At 53.4% G+C, this 15,139-nt stretch overlaps 3 protein-coding genes across 3 annotated transcripts; 1 reads left to right on the top strand and 2 right to left on the bottom strand.

Moving 5' to 3' along the window:
- Positions 1–83: 83 nt before the first annotated feature.
- On the bottom strand, positions 84–1,686 carry M406DRAFT_320360 (60S ribosomal protein L2). The gene is made up of 4 exons (XM_040919374.1): positions 1,652–1,686; positions 908–1,477; positions 656–753; positions 84–593 (listed from the first exon to the last, which is right to left on the bottom strand). Exons 2-4 carry the CDS (start codon positions 1,446–1,448, stop codon positions 468–470), a joined length of 765 nt encoding a protein of 254 aa, XP_040781355.1. The 5' UTR covers positions 1,449–1,477; positions 1,652–1,686; the 3' UTR covers positions 84–467.
- Positions 1,687–3,135: 1,449 nt separating this feature from the next.
- Positions 3,136–5,415, top strand: M406DRAFT_246005 (uncharacterized protein; the record flags this gene model as incomplete). The annotated part of the gene is made up of 4 exons (XM_040916380.1): positions 3,136–3,396; positions 3,451–3,620; positions 3,675–5,070; positions 5,302–5,415. The coding sequence occupies 4 exons, from the start codon at positions 3,136–3,138 to the stop codon at positions 5,413–5,415; spliced, it is 1,941 nt and encodes a 646-aa protein (XP_040781354.1).
- A 714-nt stretch (positions 5,416–6,129) lies between these two features.
- M406DRAFT_32933 (uncharacterized protein) lies at positions 6,130–7,405 on the bottom strand (the record flags this gene model as incomplete). Its single annotated transcript, XM_040920416.1, has 5 exons — positions 6,130–6,250; positions 6,375–6,533; positions 6,624–6,860; positions 6,946–7,006; positions 7,084–7,405. The coding sequence occupies 5 exons, from the start codon at positions 7,403–7,405 to the stop codon at positions 6,130–6,132; spliced, it is 900 nt and encodes a 299-aa protein (XP_040781353.1).
- Positions 7,406–15,139: the final 7,734 nt, after the last annotated feature.

Raw genomic sequence — 15,139 nt, 5'->3', positions numbered from 1 at the left:
AAGTAGAAAACTGAAAGGCGGGATGCTTGTCTGTTCTTTTATAGCGGTTGCATCACAGGCGAAAATCTAGGAACGGGCCAGATGCAAATAAGGTGATCAATCACTCAAAGAGGGGTTTTGGTCATATGATTCCACTCTGAGCTCATATCAGGTCGGATCCAGGGCGTACAAAACAAATCGCCTGAGTCTGCTCATCATTCCGCCTCCCGACGTCTCCATACCCCCAGCACTGCATCTCTTGTCACGTTTCTTGATTTCATCATCTCAAACAAACGAGACTATGCTTGCCGGACGGCATGTCTTTTAGTTTCGTAAAATCCCTTTTTTATATTCCACGAATGCCAGAGGTACTACCCATAGAGCGACGATTTTCGTCATGCCGCCCTTTCTTTGTACCAGAACGCGAGACCAACGATCAAAGCAATCCGATGAACCCAAACCCCAGAAAACAGCAGCCGTTGAAGCCCTTAGTCCTTCGTCTTCTGAGTACCACGCAGCAGACCAGTCCGTCTGGCAGCGATGAGACCAGCCTTTTGACCCGACACGGCGTAACGGTTGATGGTGGAGGCTTTACCAATATGCTGGTGGTTACCCTGTAGTGATAGTGATGTGTCAGCACTGTCCCATAAAATGCGAGTTCGTTATGATCACTTACACCACCGTGAGGATGATCGACGGGGTTCATGGCAACACCACGAGTCTTGGGCCAGCAGTTGCGCTTGACAGCGAACTTGTGCTTGGCACGCGAGGCCTCTGTTTCACTTTGTCAGCACAAAATTCTCCCCAAGTACGTATTCAGCGGAGGGGGGTGGTGTTGAGAGAGAGAGCAGCAGTTGGGCGTCGTTGAAATTTTCCAGCCTCCTGCATACTCCCTCCCCATCTCCACTCATAAGAATCTTCCACGTACTCAGCATGGGCTTGTCCGTTCGGCCACCGCCAGCGACAATACCAATCATGCCACGGGAGCCGCTGTGGACAACCTTCTTGGCACCGGAGGGCAGCTTGATACGGGTCTTGCCCTCATCGGGGTTGTGGCCGATGATGGTGATGTAGTTGCCCGAGGTACGGCCCAGAGTGCCACGGTCGCCGACCTTCTCCTCGACGTTGGAGACGACAGTACCCTCGGGCATGACGCCCAGGGGCAGGACGTTGCCGACGGTCAGGGCAGCGTTCTTGCCAGCGTAGATGAACTGGCCGGTGTACATGCCCTCGTTGGCGATGAAAGTCTCGGTGTGGTGCTTGAAGCGGTAAGGGTCACGGAAGACAACCTTGGCGAGGGGGGCACCACGACCGGCATCGTGAACAATCTGCTTCACGACACCGCGGACGTAGCCATGTCGCTCGGCGTAGTCGAGAGATCTGAACTTGGCGGGGGCCTTGTTCAGACGGGTGATGGCGTGGAATATGCTTGAGCGACCTTTACGCTGGTTGCGGATGACGCGACCCATCTTGACGGTTTGCTCGAGGCGTCAGGAATCTGTGTGGGTGAACAAGAGGTTAGTTGGGCTTGGGCGTGTTGCGCCGTGGCAGGTCGACACAAGAAGGAACGACCGTTTGCTTTCGCTTGAGAAATGGAAAAACAGATATGTTTCAGAATTTCTCAAATGCGCAGCAGCAGGCTTTGATTGGGGCGAATGTAGGGTGGACGTACAGATGGGGGGAATGGTCGTGCTGGTTGACACTGAAGTTGGTGGTTTGCAGGAGCGAAATTTTGAGGTTCAATGGGTAGGCTTGAACAGATTCTGTGCGTCGATTTCGATTGGTCCATTTCAATATTATGTAAGCAAAGCGGGTCTCGCGTACCATTTGCCCCAGGTGCTAGCGGCAAGATCCATCTCGTCACTGCCCAGCGCAATCAACGCCCATGCATCTCCTTTATTCACCCTCAGTTGAAATCCCAGCGCATTGCACCCTCAGCAGGTACTCAAAACCCCGCCAAATCGATCCTGGTTGATTTTTGCTAACTGGGTGAACAGGTTCTGCATTTATTTTGTCGCTTGTGGCGGGCTACTGCGCCCATTTTTTAACATCTGTGCGATGCATCACCAGTCTAGAGTTTTTCACGTCGGAAATTATGAAATTCGCGTCAAATTACCTCAGTGGTGATGTTTTGGTCTGAAGGTGGAGAGCGTGGTTGTGGATCGGGTGAGCCGGAAAGTTCCAAACCTGGCGTCGCAGGGTGAAAGGCACGCTTGCCAGACAGCCCGCCCTAGACCTTGGCCTTGCTGCAACTCCGCCAAGTGGCATCTGAGGCATATTTGTGGCCTCCTCAATCATCAAGTTCATCATCGAGAAGGTTTTACAAGTGTAAGATCTCTGCTCGGGGCGGATTAGGCGGGTGTGTGTGTTCAGCGCAAGGCTGTGGCTGCAGCTGTAGTCATCCTAGCTGTTGACAAGTGCAACGCGGGGTTGCAGGCTGAATGGAACTTGTGTGGCCTATGAGGCAGCTCACAAAAAAAGGGCATCATTGGTGAGATACGGTGGTCACTGCTGGTTTCGGGGTATGGTTTCTACGCTGGGGTGGCGAGATGTGCGAAGAGGCCATACCTGATTCAGTTTCACCTGACGGACCCCAAGGCTGGAACAACAAAGGTTTACCTGCTCTGCACGTTACCATTCATCTCGAGTCAGCAACTTGTTCGTTCTAGGAGGAAGAAAAGGGTCTTTCGTGCTGCGAAAAGGTGTTGTGCGTGAGTGGGATGGAGAACGAGACATGGATCAGATCGGTCGAGAAGATCCTTACGGCTGTGCACACGAGAACAGAGGGCGGGGGATTAAAGAGCAAGAGGACAGCAGATGGGGGGGGGGGGCAATGAGATAGGTAGACAGCGCAGCAAAGAGACAACGACCAGTGCTGAGGCAGGTCAGATCACTTGATGGAAATAGCAATACAGAGAGAAGAGTCTTGACCGTGGTTTTCGGATGAGTTTCTCCGGCCCGCCTATCATATCAGTGATCTGCCAGGTAGACGGACGGTGCGGTGGTCCCTAGATCCAGTGTCCAGTGCCGCCCCAAAATCAGACGCGAGGATGGTGCCGTCATTCCCACCCACCTTCATCTAATCAACCTTCGAAACTTGGACCACACAACAACTTCGCAGGGTTTGTCCAACAACGCCACGCAGCACGCTCAACAATGGCTGATGACGACTCGTCCGATTTATCTTCTCTCTCGTCATTGTCTCCCCCTCCTGCAGACATCGATGATGAGGTCGAGGTCAAGCCTGACAAGCAAGGCATCCTCAAGTACCTGACCAAGACCAAGCCCGAAGATGCTGCCGCGTCCAGGAAAACGCCTCCTCCACGCAAGCGAGAGCAGTCTCCTCCCCACGATTTTGTCTTTGCAGACAATGAAGATATAGCTGTGAGTCGAAAATCGCGTCCAAATCGCGGTTTTGTCGCGGTAGGCGCGCCGCGCGCGTTCGCAGCCTTGAACTGACCCTTCCGCCAGTTTATTGTCATGTTTCGCAAGCGATTCGACAGCGCAATGCCTAGATCGCTGGCGCATTTCGGACCTCTCGAACTCGAAGAAGACATAAAACAAGAGCCTCCTGCCGAGAGAGTCGAGCATTTCCTCTGTGTGGTGCTCGGGCTGCTCCTCAACAGAAAGCAGGACATCAAGTCAGTTGCGGCCGTCCGCTCGCATTGCAGACGCGCATAGCTTACAGGAGACAGGATTGGACACTACAATAAAGCCCTGGGCGAAGACGCCGTTTCAGGCGCGACCTTCAAGACACAGTGGCCACGGCACTGGACCGAGAATCCCCTGCAGGGCGGCACGTTTCACACAATCACACCCGAGAAACGACTCGACCTGCTGAAAACACTTACCGTCTGGGCTCTCGGCCACTCTGACGCGATCAAAGCCCTGATCAACTCGAGCTATACAGGGAAGCGCACGAACGATGATCTCAATCAGCCACTGTCGGTCCAGCCGTGGGGCGTCGATAGCGACAAGCGCCGGTACTACCTTATCGAGGGCGACGACAGCTGCTCATTCAGAGTCTACCGCGAGTCGAACCCAGCCGCTCTCTACAACAGACAATGGATCAGCGTGGCGGGTAGCATTGATGAGGTCAAGGCGCTGGCCGAGAAGCTCGCGACAGCTGATGGGGGTCCCAATGCCCGCAAGCTCAGCAGCAATATACACAAGAACATCCCAAATTTTGAGGAGAAAGAGGAGAAGCGGAGGCGTCGTGAGTACAGACGACAACAGAAAGAACGATTCCGTCGCCCTGAACCCGGTTTCTCTATATACGAAGGACGGACGCGGGGCAAACGGGTCAAATACACCTTCTCGGACGAGGAGGATTTCCAGACCGATTCGACCAACAGAAGGTCGACAAGAAACACTAGAAATCACAGCCCTGTCGAGACAGGCCCTGTTGTGACGGCCAGTGGCCGGCAGTCCCGTCCGCCCGCACGACTTAATGCCAACGCTGATGCCCTGAGCAATGGAGGTGTCAGCGGTGCGCCTAGCGTGCAAGGCGATGCTGCGGACACTGAAATGAGCGAGCCACCGGAAGTCGGACCAACTGGCCGGCCTCGTCGATCTGCTGCCACACATCAAGGCACCAACAGCTGGGCACAACCCCGCAAGAGACGGCGGGACTACGTCTCTGATGAGGAGGAGGACGAGTCGGAACCTGATCTCGGCGATGACGAGGAAGAAGATCACATTCCCCAGGACGAGACGGACGATGAAGAGGAATTTGAAAATGATGCGATGGATGAGGATGACAACGAGATTGCAGCCGACAGCCCTGGATCGAATGATAGCCGTGTGGTCAAGCTCCCGATCAAGGTCAAGTTCGACAAAAACGGCAGGGTCAGGCGTCTTCTCAACGACGAGGACACACCGTCTGCCTCTACGCCATCAAACATGGTCTCGTCTCCTTCAGCAGTTGGCGAGCAGTCCGAGGACAGCCCAAGTGATTATCCCACCTACGAACCACGGCGAACCGAAGACGTTGTCAATGTTATGCCACTCAAAGCAACGCCGGAGACAACTCTGAAAGATGATGGCGCTTCTCAAGCCAACTCTACTTTGACTCCTACAAGCCACCCGTCTGTTGTCGCCCTTTCGACCTCGTCCGCAATGCCTCCTAATCCGCCTTCCACCATTCCCTCCACCTCATCTGGGGTCGCCACTTTGCCGACAACAACACCTTCCATCTCGACTGTGAACGGCAATTCGGGTGCCACACAGTCCCCAGCGGATAAGAGTGTCAACATTGAGTCGAAGCCTGCGCCACCTTCTACTACCCTGAAAGCGCTCGACAAGACGGCCACGCCAGGTCAGGCACCATCCACTCCACTGGGTGGCATGGGCGTTTCGCCAACCCTCGCCTTTCGGGGCAGTCCCGAGAAGGCTCAGCCTCTTCCCCGAGTAGTTGCGTCGGCTGATCTAGAATAGATGTCTCAGGGCTCCTGCGGCGTACTTGTATTGAGGGGCGTCGTTTCAGGAGTTGCAGTCTCTCAAAAAGAATCTGCGTGGGATTTGGGCCTCTCAAAAAAGTGACGAGCGTCGCCGTCGGTGTTTTACATGTTTTCTGTTATGTCTCTTATATATTTGGAGCATCTTTGCGGCCTGAGAATTGGTCGGTAGACAAAGAAATTGCCAAAGATGCCCTAGAATAGAGGCGTTCAGATCATTTGTATTACTACTGTTATCAATGACAGAGCTCCTCGACCCAGTTCCCACTGAGATCCCCAGGACTAGGGAGAGAGAGAAAGAAAAAATAGTAAAACGTCTATGATGCTGCCGCGATGGTGCATTGTTGACTGTGATGTGTTTGACTGTCCTGGCGCGAGCGATTCCCCATCCCTTCAATGATTTCGGCCTCGTTTCTCTTTCCCCGTCTTCTTCTAATCAAATCGAGCTTCTAGGTTCCTTCAAACTTTGCCCATGCAACAGTTGTTAGGAGCGCAAAGCGACTGCACTCGAACTGAAGATTATGTGACCCTGCTTGTCTAAGTATGCAAATTAAGTTCTTGGGTGTATTTCTTACTCGTGTGGTGCCATCTCTCAGCACAACTCGACTGAGACACCATGCGTCTACGCTTCCATATCTCGATCATCGCGAAACCTGTTCCCTGATTTTTGAACTCCTTGTGGGAGCAATCCTGACTACTTATCAGGTCCGGTCTCCAGACTGATGGGTTCCGTCGGGCTCTTCTTCCGCCGGGACTGGCTCAAAATCAGCCCAGGATGCCCTACGCAGAGCGCGAATGCAGCGACGACGATGAGACTGGGATGAACATATTGTCAGCTGATGTACAAACACTGGGCAAAGGGCAGTGCAAGATGATAAGTTAGGGGGAAGGGGAGGGGGGGGGGGGAGGCGCCCTCAGCCGAGAGCAATAAAGACTTACACCCCCTCAAACCCAATGAACAGGTCCTCCCTTTTGACCAAGGGACCACCGTACCCATCACTCAGCTCCCCAACCCTAAACGCACACCGAGCAAGGATCATAAGAAACGCCAGTGCCTCGAACACGTAAAACACCCTCAACCGCTGCCCGAAGCCCAACCTCGTCCTCGTCGTCTTGGCCTCTTCCTTGTCAACTTCTACTTCCGGACAGAGGTCGCCGTGGTGTGGGTAGCGATCCGCATGCCCGGACCTGTGGTACCGCCAGACAAAGTCGACGTATACGGCGCAGAAGAGCACCAGGGTGGCCACCTGGAACGCAAGCCCGGCGAGGGCGATGTTGATGCCCGTCTGGCTTAGGCCGGCGGTCGTGGCGGACAGGGCGCCGCCCACACCTTGAAGGACGAGGGAGACTAGGTCGCAGGGGATGAAGAACCAGTATAGGAAAGAGGGGCGGAAGCGGGAGAGGGTTGGGGCGAAGGTGGACATGCTATTGCAAAACATGGTTGAGAGTATTAAGAAGGGTCAGTTGGCTGGAATGGTGGAGGGGAGAGGGCTAGTATATAGAGACATACGTATTTGCTAGGACCATGTAAATGCCGGCGCAGTAGAAGACTGGTGCTGTTGTAATGCAAACTTGAACCTATCCTTTAGCAAGACACGTCATGAAAAGGTACTGGAAGCGAGCACACTCCCCCAAAGATGCAGCTCACCAACTTGGATCATGAAAGCATCAAAGTTCCACAGATCAGAGAACATCCACACCCGTGCGGCGTATCCAAGCATCTCGTCCAAGCAGCCAGAGATCATGCACGCCATGAAGGACCACGTCCTCGACCTCAAGCCGAGTAGGATATGAGCGACCAGAGCGGCAAAGAAGATGGCCAGCAGGGCCAAGTTGGCGCTGAGGGATGGCTTGTAGCCGTAGACGCTCCATCTGGGCGAGCACAGGTCGATGGTGCAGTTGGCGTTGGGGCCGAAGAAGTCAAAGGTTGGCTGGCCGGTGGATGCCAGGTATGTGTTGAGCGCGTCCATACGATCCATGGCTTCTCTTTCTCTCCTCTGAAGATGGATGGAGAATTAGCTATGATGTTCGACGGCAAGACTAAGTTCTTGGTCAGCGGAAAGCGTATTGTAGATATATACTATTTATGACGACCTCAAGCCACGTCGAGCCTCCAGTTGGTAAGCTTTGGTCAACGCCCTCCAGTGTTCGTTATGAGAAGATAATCAGAAGCCTGGACCAGATCCCGCTTGAAGTGCTCATCCCCCTCTTGACTGCTTTAGTTTATCCCATCGGCCGAGTCGACGGAATGGACGTGGTACAGCATCATCTTCACAAGGAGCGGCGGACCGAGACAAAAGCACCAGATTCATATCCAGTCCTTTAACACCTCTTTGTGATATCTCGGTTGATTCCCGTGCCCCTCGCTGAGACGCATGACTTGCTTTATCACTTCCAGCTGGCAGGTTTCCTGAAGACGAGATGCTCTCGCAACCCGCGAGAGAGGCTGATCAACACTGGCACCAGTTGGTAGCTCTCCTGAGCTGAAAGGGGTAGAAGTTATTCGGTAAAGGCCAACCACGCCTGGACGAATCAACGGACTGCCATCGTCCTGATGGTGTTAGATCTGTGGATAGGCAGAACTGGCGTCAAGTTTAGCGTTGGCACCGTCGAAGAAGAAAGGGGCCTTGAAGAAATGCTCACTACTTATGAAGGACGCTCAGCAAGGTTAAACGATGATGTATAATATGGTAAGGCCAACGTTTGTTTGAACTGGATTCTGTTACCATGTGAAGGACCCCTTTCCCATTTAGATTATTTTATTGCACTGACAGAAGCTGGTGACTATACCCAAGTATCAGAAAACAATGATTGATGTTTGCGGATTGCAAGGCAGGCACCAAGGGACCACGGAAATAAGAAACTGGCCTCTTTTTACGAGGGGTCTTGATCTCATTAGGCAATGAGGAGAAAAGGCTTCGCCCTGTCAGATCACAAGCACATGGAGCCTGTCTGGCGAGAGCCACACATACACACACACATACACACACACACACACACACACACACACACACACACGCACACACGCACACACCCCTCTGTTGTCCACGTTGTGGTGACGGCGGGATGTTCATATGTACTGTGACTAAACGGTAGCAACTGTGCCACATCAATCCCGCATCTCGCCGGATTCGATTGCTCAAGAACAAAGGTCTGATGAGCACCCTCGCCAGCCACAGGACCGGCCTCGAAGCCATCTTTCCCTAGATATATATATATATATATATATATAGATAAAAGCAACATCCTATCTCCGGGACCAAGGACTTCATTCCCAAAGAACGGGACGCTGAAAGGAACATACAAATCTGTTGCTTAAATGAAAGACCACAAAGTGGCAGACTGGGATATGTGAAGTACGTTGCCAGCTAGCCAGCAGGGAAGGCGTTCAACAATAGCCTACCTTTCCTTTGTCATGGATATTTTTTTCTGGTACCAACGTTTATGTAGGTCAATCAATGGCCACAACATGCATTTGTACAGCATGTCACAACAAAGGGGTCGCGATGCTCTATGACCACCAAAGGATCCGGAACCTCAGCAGTAGCTGGAGAGAGAAAGAGAGAGAGAGTGGGTGTGACATCAAATGGAGGGCTTGCAGTAGTAACTATGCTCTCGCGCTCGCAAGCGTCGACCTAGCAAGGAACCAGCTTCTGAGGTGTGGCGTGTGCTTGATGTCGCAGGTGATGTAGTAATTTCTCATGGGCATGGACCGGGAGGAGAAATCAAGAAGCACAAGACAAACAAGAGGCCATGTCTTGACTCGGAGGTTCGTCCTTCATAAAACAAACCTTGATCACAAACGGCAGATATACGTCCGCAAACCCGTTAGTTGCAGCAACCGCAGGAGACAGAGGAGATTTGATTCACCCTGGTCTGCGGCACAACATAGTCTCATAGAAAGGTATTTTCTCTCCCGCAACTATCCCCACTGCTAGGTACTTACTTAGCCTACGTGGGCACTGGGTGGTACGATGCCAGAGTCCCAGGTTGACGAGGCTCAATTGAGGACCCAGGAACCTTGAAGGTTGAAGAGTGAAGAAGGGGAGGAGGCGGTCAAGGTAAGAAGCGCGAAGTAACACAACAATTAGAGGACAAGAATTAGTCTGTGTGAGTTCAAAGTCCGAAGGCTTTGCGAGAATGAACGGAGGGTCAGCAATCAGCCTGGTACAGGAATTCAGAGGCAACAGCACAGCTGGGAGACAGGCAATCCCATGTATGGTAAGGAAGCGGGCCCCGTCCTCCCCTTCCCCAGACCGCTCGAAGTTTGTCGCTATATTGGTCCGGGCCCATGGTTCATCTTTTCCTCCCATCTTCCCTCAAGCCTCCTTCTCATCCATCAGCCAGCCAACCCAACCAATGACGTCGCACTGCAAGGAGAAGAAGAATTCACATTCCTGGTTTAGAGAGCAGAGATGTGACAAAAGAAGAAGAAGAAAGAAAAGAAAAAATAGATCAAGTCCTCTTTCTGCCCCGCAAAAAAGAAAGAAAGAAAAAAAGAGGGAACGGATAATACCGATGCATTAACTTGACTCCTCATGGCCAACAGGACCACAACGTAATCATTTTTCCTTTTCAACTAAAGGTATATTGTTTCGAGGATCCTGAAACACCCAACCAATTCGCTTTGAGTAGGTCGTTGCAGATCACCCGTCTGTGGCGTCCCCAGCTTGACCAATGACGGCCTGCGACGGCCCTATATCCCAGCGCCTGTTAATCTCGTCTGCAGGGGCAGGTCCTGGCCCCCTGGGGGGGGGGGGGTGGAATGTCATGTACTTCGCCTCGTTTTTCGGAGGGATCCAGTGGAGGGGGGGGGGTGTGTGTGGGAAACAGAAAACACAAAAAAAGGTTCTGTTGGCCAACTTTCCTACTTCTGTGCCCTGTATAGTAAAGTAGTGTACACACAGCACGCCATGGAGGCGGGACAAATTGAGACACCACGTTTTTTCTCCATGGGCTAAATTCCCATTCCTGCCGGATCTTTTGGTTCACGACGTCTCCTTCCCGCAAGGAATCGAAAGAAAGGAAGGCACCAAGCACACGTGGAAGAACAGTAGCTCGGTTTTTTAATCATGGAAAAAAAAAAAAAAAATTTGTGAATTTCTCAACAAGAGCTCCGGATCCCACGGGGAACCTCAAGGTGGGCTCAAGCAACATTTTCAAAAAGAAGATTAAATTTACATCCCAGATGGTTCCAGTGTCCGTCCCACACCACAAGAAAAGGGTTTAGATGCACCGTCGTCCAGCTGCTCAAATCCAAAACTCAAGGCCAAAAGAAAGAACAACCACCTCTCAGGTTGCTGTTTTTTCCTTTCAATGAGATATTAGGAATGTCCCAGTGCCACCCAGGTCCCGAGTTATGAGATTGTGCTCATAATCGTTCAGACTTAAGCCAGCATGGCGACGAGACCAGCGACAGCGGCCAGAGCACCGGAGGCGCCGAAGGAGGCAGCACCAGCAGTGACAATACCGGTAGGGCTGGAGGCAGTAACACTGTTTGGTTGAATCTCATGTTAGATTCCTATATCCTTTGAAAGACTTTTCAAGGGGGTTGGTTGGATCAAAACTCACGTAGCGTTCCTGGAACCAGTAGGGCTGACACCACCAGAGGAGACACCAACGGGGGAGTTTCCGCTGGTGGTGGCGGCGCAGGGGATGGCGACGGTGGAGTAGATGACGGTCGGCACGACGGTGGTCACAGAGGTGGAGATGGTCTGGACCGAGTAGCTGGGGCACTGGCCGGCTCCGGTGCTGAGAGCAGGAGACACGGAGGAGTAGCTGGGGACAGCGATGGACACGGTCGAGCCGACGATGGGGACGGCACTGCTGGAGGAGCCGACAGCGGGAGGAGCAGACTCGCCCACAGGGGAGTTGGAGCTGACGGTGGTGGCCTCGCTGCTCGCCGCCGGGGTGGTGGCAACGACGAGGGTGGTGCTGGAGGGAGAGGGGGTGACCGTGACGGCGGAGGACGAAGTCTCAGTCTCAACCTCAACCGAGGTCTCGGTGCTCTGGGTCAGGGTGTGGACTTTGGATGACACGCTGTGATATCACAATTGTTAGAAGAGCTTTCTCTCTCCGTGAGTACAGAAGGAGGGGTAACGGCTTACGAGGTGGAGCGGGCAGGGCAGTCGGTGACGGTGGCGGCGCAAGAGGTGATGGTGATCATCTCAGTGCTGTAGACAGTCGACTCGGGAGCGGGCTGTCCAATGGCAGCAAAGGCGGGGGCGATGAGGCCAGCGGCAAAGATCATGGAACGCATTTTGGCTGATTTTGTTGTGTTGGTCTTGTTGAGAAAACAAAGGTTGGGTAAGATTCCGTAGGAAGAGAGAGAGAGAGAGAGGACTGAGGCTCGCGAGCTCTAGAGGCGTTGGGTTATAGTTCGTGTGAATGAATGGACGACCGAAGTCAAAAGTGAGGCAAAGACTCGTTGAAGGTGAAGGTTACAAAGCTTGTTTGGTAGGCTGAAGGAGAGCGAGAAGAGTGTGATGGAAGGAGAGCAAAGAGGGCAGTTCTTCTTAAATAGGGAATGACTGCGTATGCCCCCCGGGGGTGAATGGTTCCTCATTGTGGGATCCTCGTGGGAAATTGCAATATGCATGGGTCGTTGGCGGCCACCAACCCCCTGCAAGCTAAAATCAGGGGTTCGGTGGAGGTGAGGACAAAGGAACGGCGTTGGTGAACGATCAGCAGGGTTCCATCCTGCCAGTCGCGCCTATTCCAGAGGGTGCTCTAAGCCTCCCCGACATGCCCCCAGGAGGTATTCATCTCGAACCGTAGGGTGAAGCTGACTGGCCGAGTTGCCTGCTGCGCGGTCTTACTCGCCGTCGCCCTCCGACGAGGGGTGGTGAAAACCCTGATGGCCAGTCACTTGACTGCAGTGACTGGCCATGGATAGCCTGAACTAGTTTGAGAGACCTGGACCTGCATGCTGCGGAGTCGTGGCAACAAATTCCCCGTCGCTCAGTTGGTGTGATTGTTCCTGCTGGTGAGCCCATCCGGCGCTTAGAGCCAAGCTTCTGATGACCACAGATGCCGCTCTTCTGCCCGCCAGGCTGAGATCGCCCGATGTGACTTCCCACCTGTACGGCGCGCCTATGATGTCGACCTGACCTCACCTTGCCCTCCCCAAGAAGCTAACTGCTCTCCTCCTCCTCCTCCTTTTACTGACAACAGAGGTTTGTACCATACGAAAGCTTGGCCCTTTGCTCACGTTGTTGAGATCGTCATTGCGACGTGGGGAGTATTGCGAATCCGAAAAAGGAGACGATGGCGTACGCTTTGGCCAGTCTTCGCTGTCCATATCCTCCTCATGCGCTGAAAGCTATGAGATTGAGAGTGAGAGAAGGAGAGGGGGGGGGGCGGGGGAGGAAAGAAAGCCCACACTCCCCAAGAGACCCACGGCATGACCTGAGCCGTACCCGTAGGATGCACTGTTCTGAAGAATATCCTTGATTGTGAGAGTATGGACCGGGGAAGAAGACGTTGAGATCTTGAAGTGACTCCGCGGTAATTTTCCAGTGGAAGCCATGATCCCTGTGGATGGGAAATAAGGTTGATTGTTGGCAGGGGGCCGATCCAGGTGTCAGTGCGTCGTCCGTCCCCAGGGACCTCGCTCGCACAACATTGTTTTGAAACGAGCGATATTAAACAGGTTGGATTACTATAGTGCACCCAGCAAATGCTCGTTCCAACTTGATTCAGCACTTCATGACTGAGCTGAAAGCCACTCTAGCCACGCCTCATTGTGCGACTCGGCTTGTTGTCGTGGATATATCAAGTTTGTGACACCGGGCCGGGCCTGAAGGAATTATTCCTCTGGAACCAGGTGAGAATCTGGCCGAATAGCCAGCCTCCTCCTCCTCCTGCTGCCTGGTTGGACATGTAACTTTGGTCCTTCTGCTGTACAGTACCGCGGGCCCTGGCAGATGCGAGCTGGGTTCTGGATAAAATTGCGGGGCCTGTTGTGGGCTGAAAGGCCACCACTCCTCCTCCTCTTCTCCTCCCTTCCCCCCCTCTATTCCCACTGCGCTAATGCAGGGACACCCGCCCACAGGCTTCCAAGATGCTAAAAAAGGTGTGAAATCCTGCGTGATGTACTGAGGAAATGGTGGTTTGTGTGCCATGACATCAGCCAACGAACGGATCCTTTTTACCCCCATATCAAAATGGGGCCCTGTTCATCACGTTGGAGCATGAGGGTCGACAACTGCATGGGCGTCCCAGGCACATGTGCCAATGACGAACATTCTGAGCGCACACCCTATCAGCCCGAGACATAGCAGGACCACAATTATAGCACTGATCGCCCCTGTGGAAGCAGGGCAGGGAGCCCAGCTGATTCAAGACACCGTGCACGTCGAAATCAAACAGACAGACAGAGCTGGGACCCTCATAAGGCGCTGGACCCGGCGGTTCCCCATCGACATCATCTCGCCAGTCCGGCAACTGCAATCTTATTGCAGGTCCCCTCGAAGTCATCTAGATTCGGGATGGAATTCGATCTCGCAATCTCGCACGATACCATCGCATCGGTGACGGGGGTGGACTACCACACGAGGCGAGATCTCCCTCATCTCCTATAAAATGCTCGCATATTGGGTGGTTTACTTACACAGGCTGAATCGTGCTTGGGAGCGTGTGTGCGTGCGCGCGTGTGTCTGCACACCAAAGGGGACCATGCGTCCACCGCGTTGCGTCTTTCTGCAGCCTTCCGCGTTGTCTCTCAGCCTCGGGTTCTCCGCTTCGGCACATGTGTCGCTGCGTGCCCCGTTTCTTTTTCTTTCCTGAACGGCACGGAAATTGAGACGTGCGCAGATCGGCAGGCCCGCAAGAGGTTTGCTCAACTAGATCCGAGCACGTGCCGAGAGAACAGCTCGGGCGGCCTTCTTCGCTGCTATCGCAGTGGACCAGTCTCCTCAGGCCTCCTATGACCTCACGACAGTGGGGCTTCTGCTCTTTTTCTCATTTGGAAATGGCCTTGGCAGTTATGTCCCTCCTGAGGAATACCCAGAGTAAACCTCCATAGGGGGTGGCGTCCTCTTTCCTGCTTGCAAGTGGTCTCCTATTAGGCGACCGCCAGTTGCCACAGAGAGCGAATGCGGCCCGAATCATCCACATAGCTGGCCCCCAAGAGTAGGTTGCGTTGAGTCTCACTGCCGTCCGGTCCGGTTGAGCAGCAATGAATACCTCCACATGAGCAAGGCGATGACTTTGCAGCGAAGAGTTGAGCAGAGACCCCACGATGTCACTTACATAGTAGGTATCCTGGAATTTCCGTGCCAACAGCGCGATGCCTCCCTCCCTGCAAGTCATTTCCCCTTGACTGTTCACGGGTCACAACCGTCAAGCCTCGTCGGTCTCGCAATACGCTGCATGTATGCATGCTGATAATCTTACGCCGGTTTCCTGACGCTGTGCATTCAGGAGGTGGCTGTCTAGTATCAGCCATCAGAACTCCTTCGAGCGTGTTGTCCAAGTTGATCTGGTCTTGTTCTTGTCGTCATTCCGGCCGCCCGCGGCTCCCTCCCGTCCATTCCCCAAAAAGGGCTGCAAGCTGCCAAAAAAAAAGACGTCTCTGCACAGAGTATAGGTTCGGGTTCAGCTTCCTGTGCCCTGCAAATCGAACAAAATACTCGTGCATGGGAAATGAAAACGTAACAGCTCCGGATGGGGCCCCAGTGGACACGTCCACAGGACATGCTGTT

The sequence above is a fragment of the Cryphonectria parasitica genome, assembly GCF_011745365.1.
Source record: "Cryphonectria parasitica EP155 unplaced genomic scaffold M406scaffold_1, whole genome shotgun sequence".
NCBI lineage: Eukaryota > Fungi > Ascomycota > Sordariomycetes > Diaporthales > Cryphonectriaceae > Cryphonectria > Cryphonectria parasitica.
Note: the sequence above shows the minus strand (reverse complement) of the source record. Positions and strands in the feature narration are given on the sequence as shown.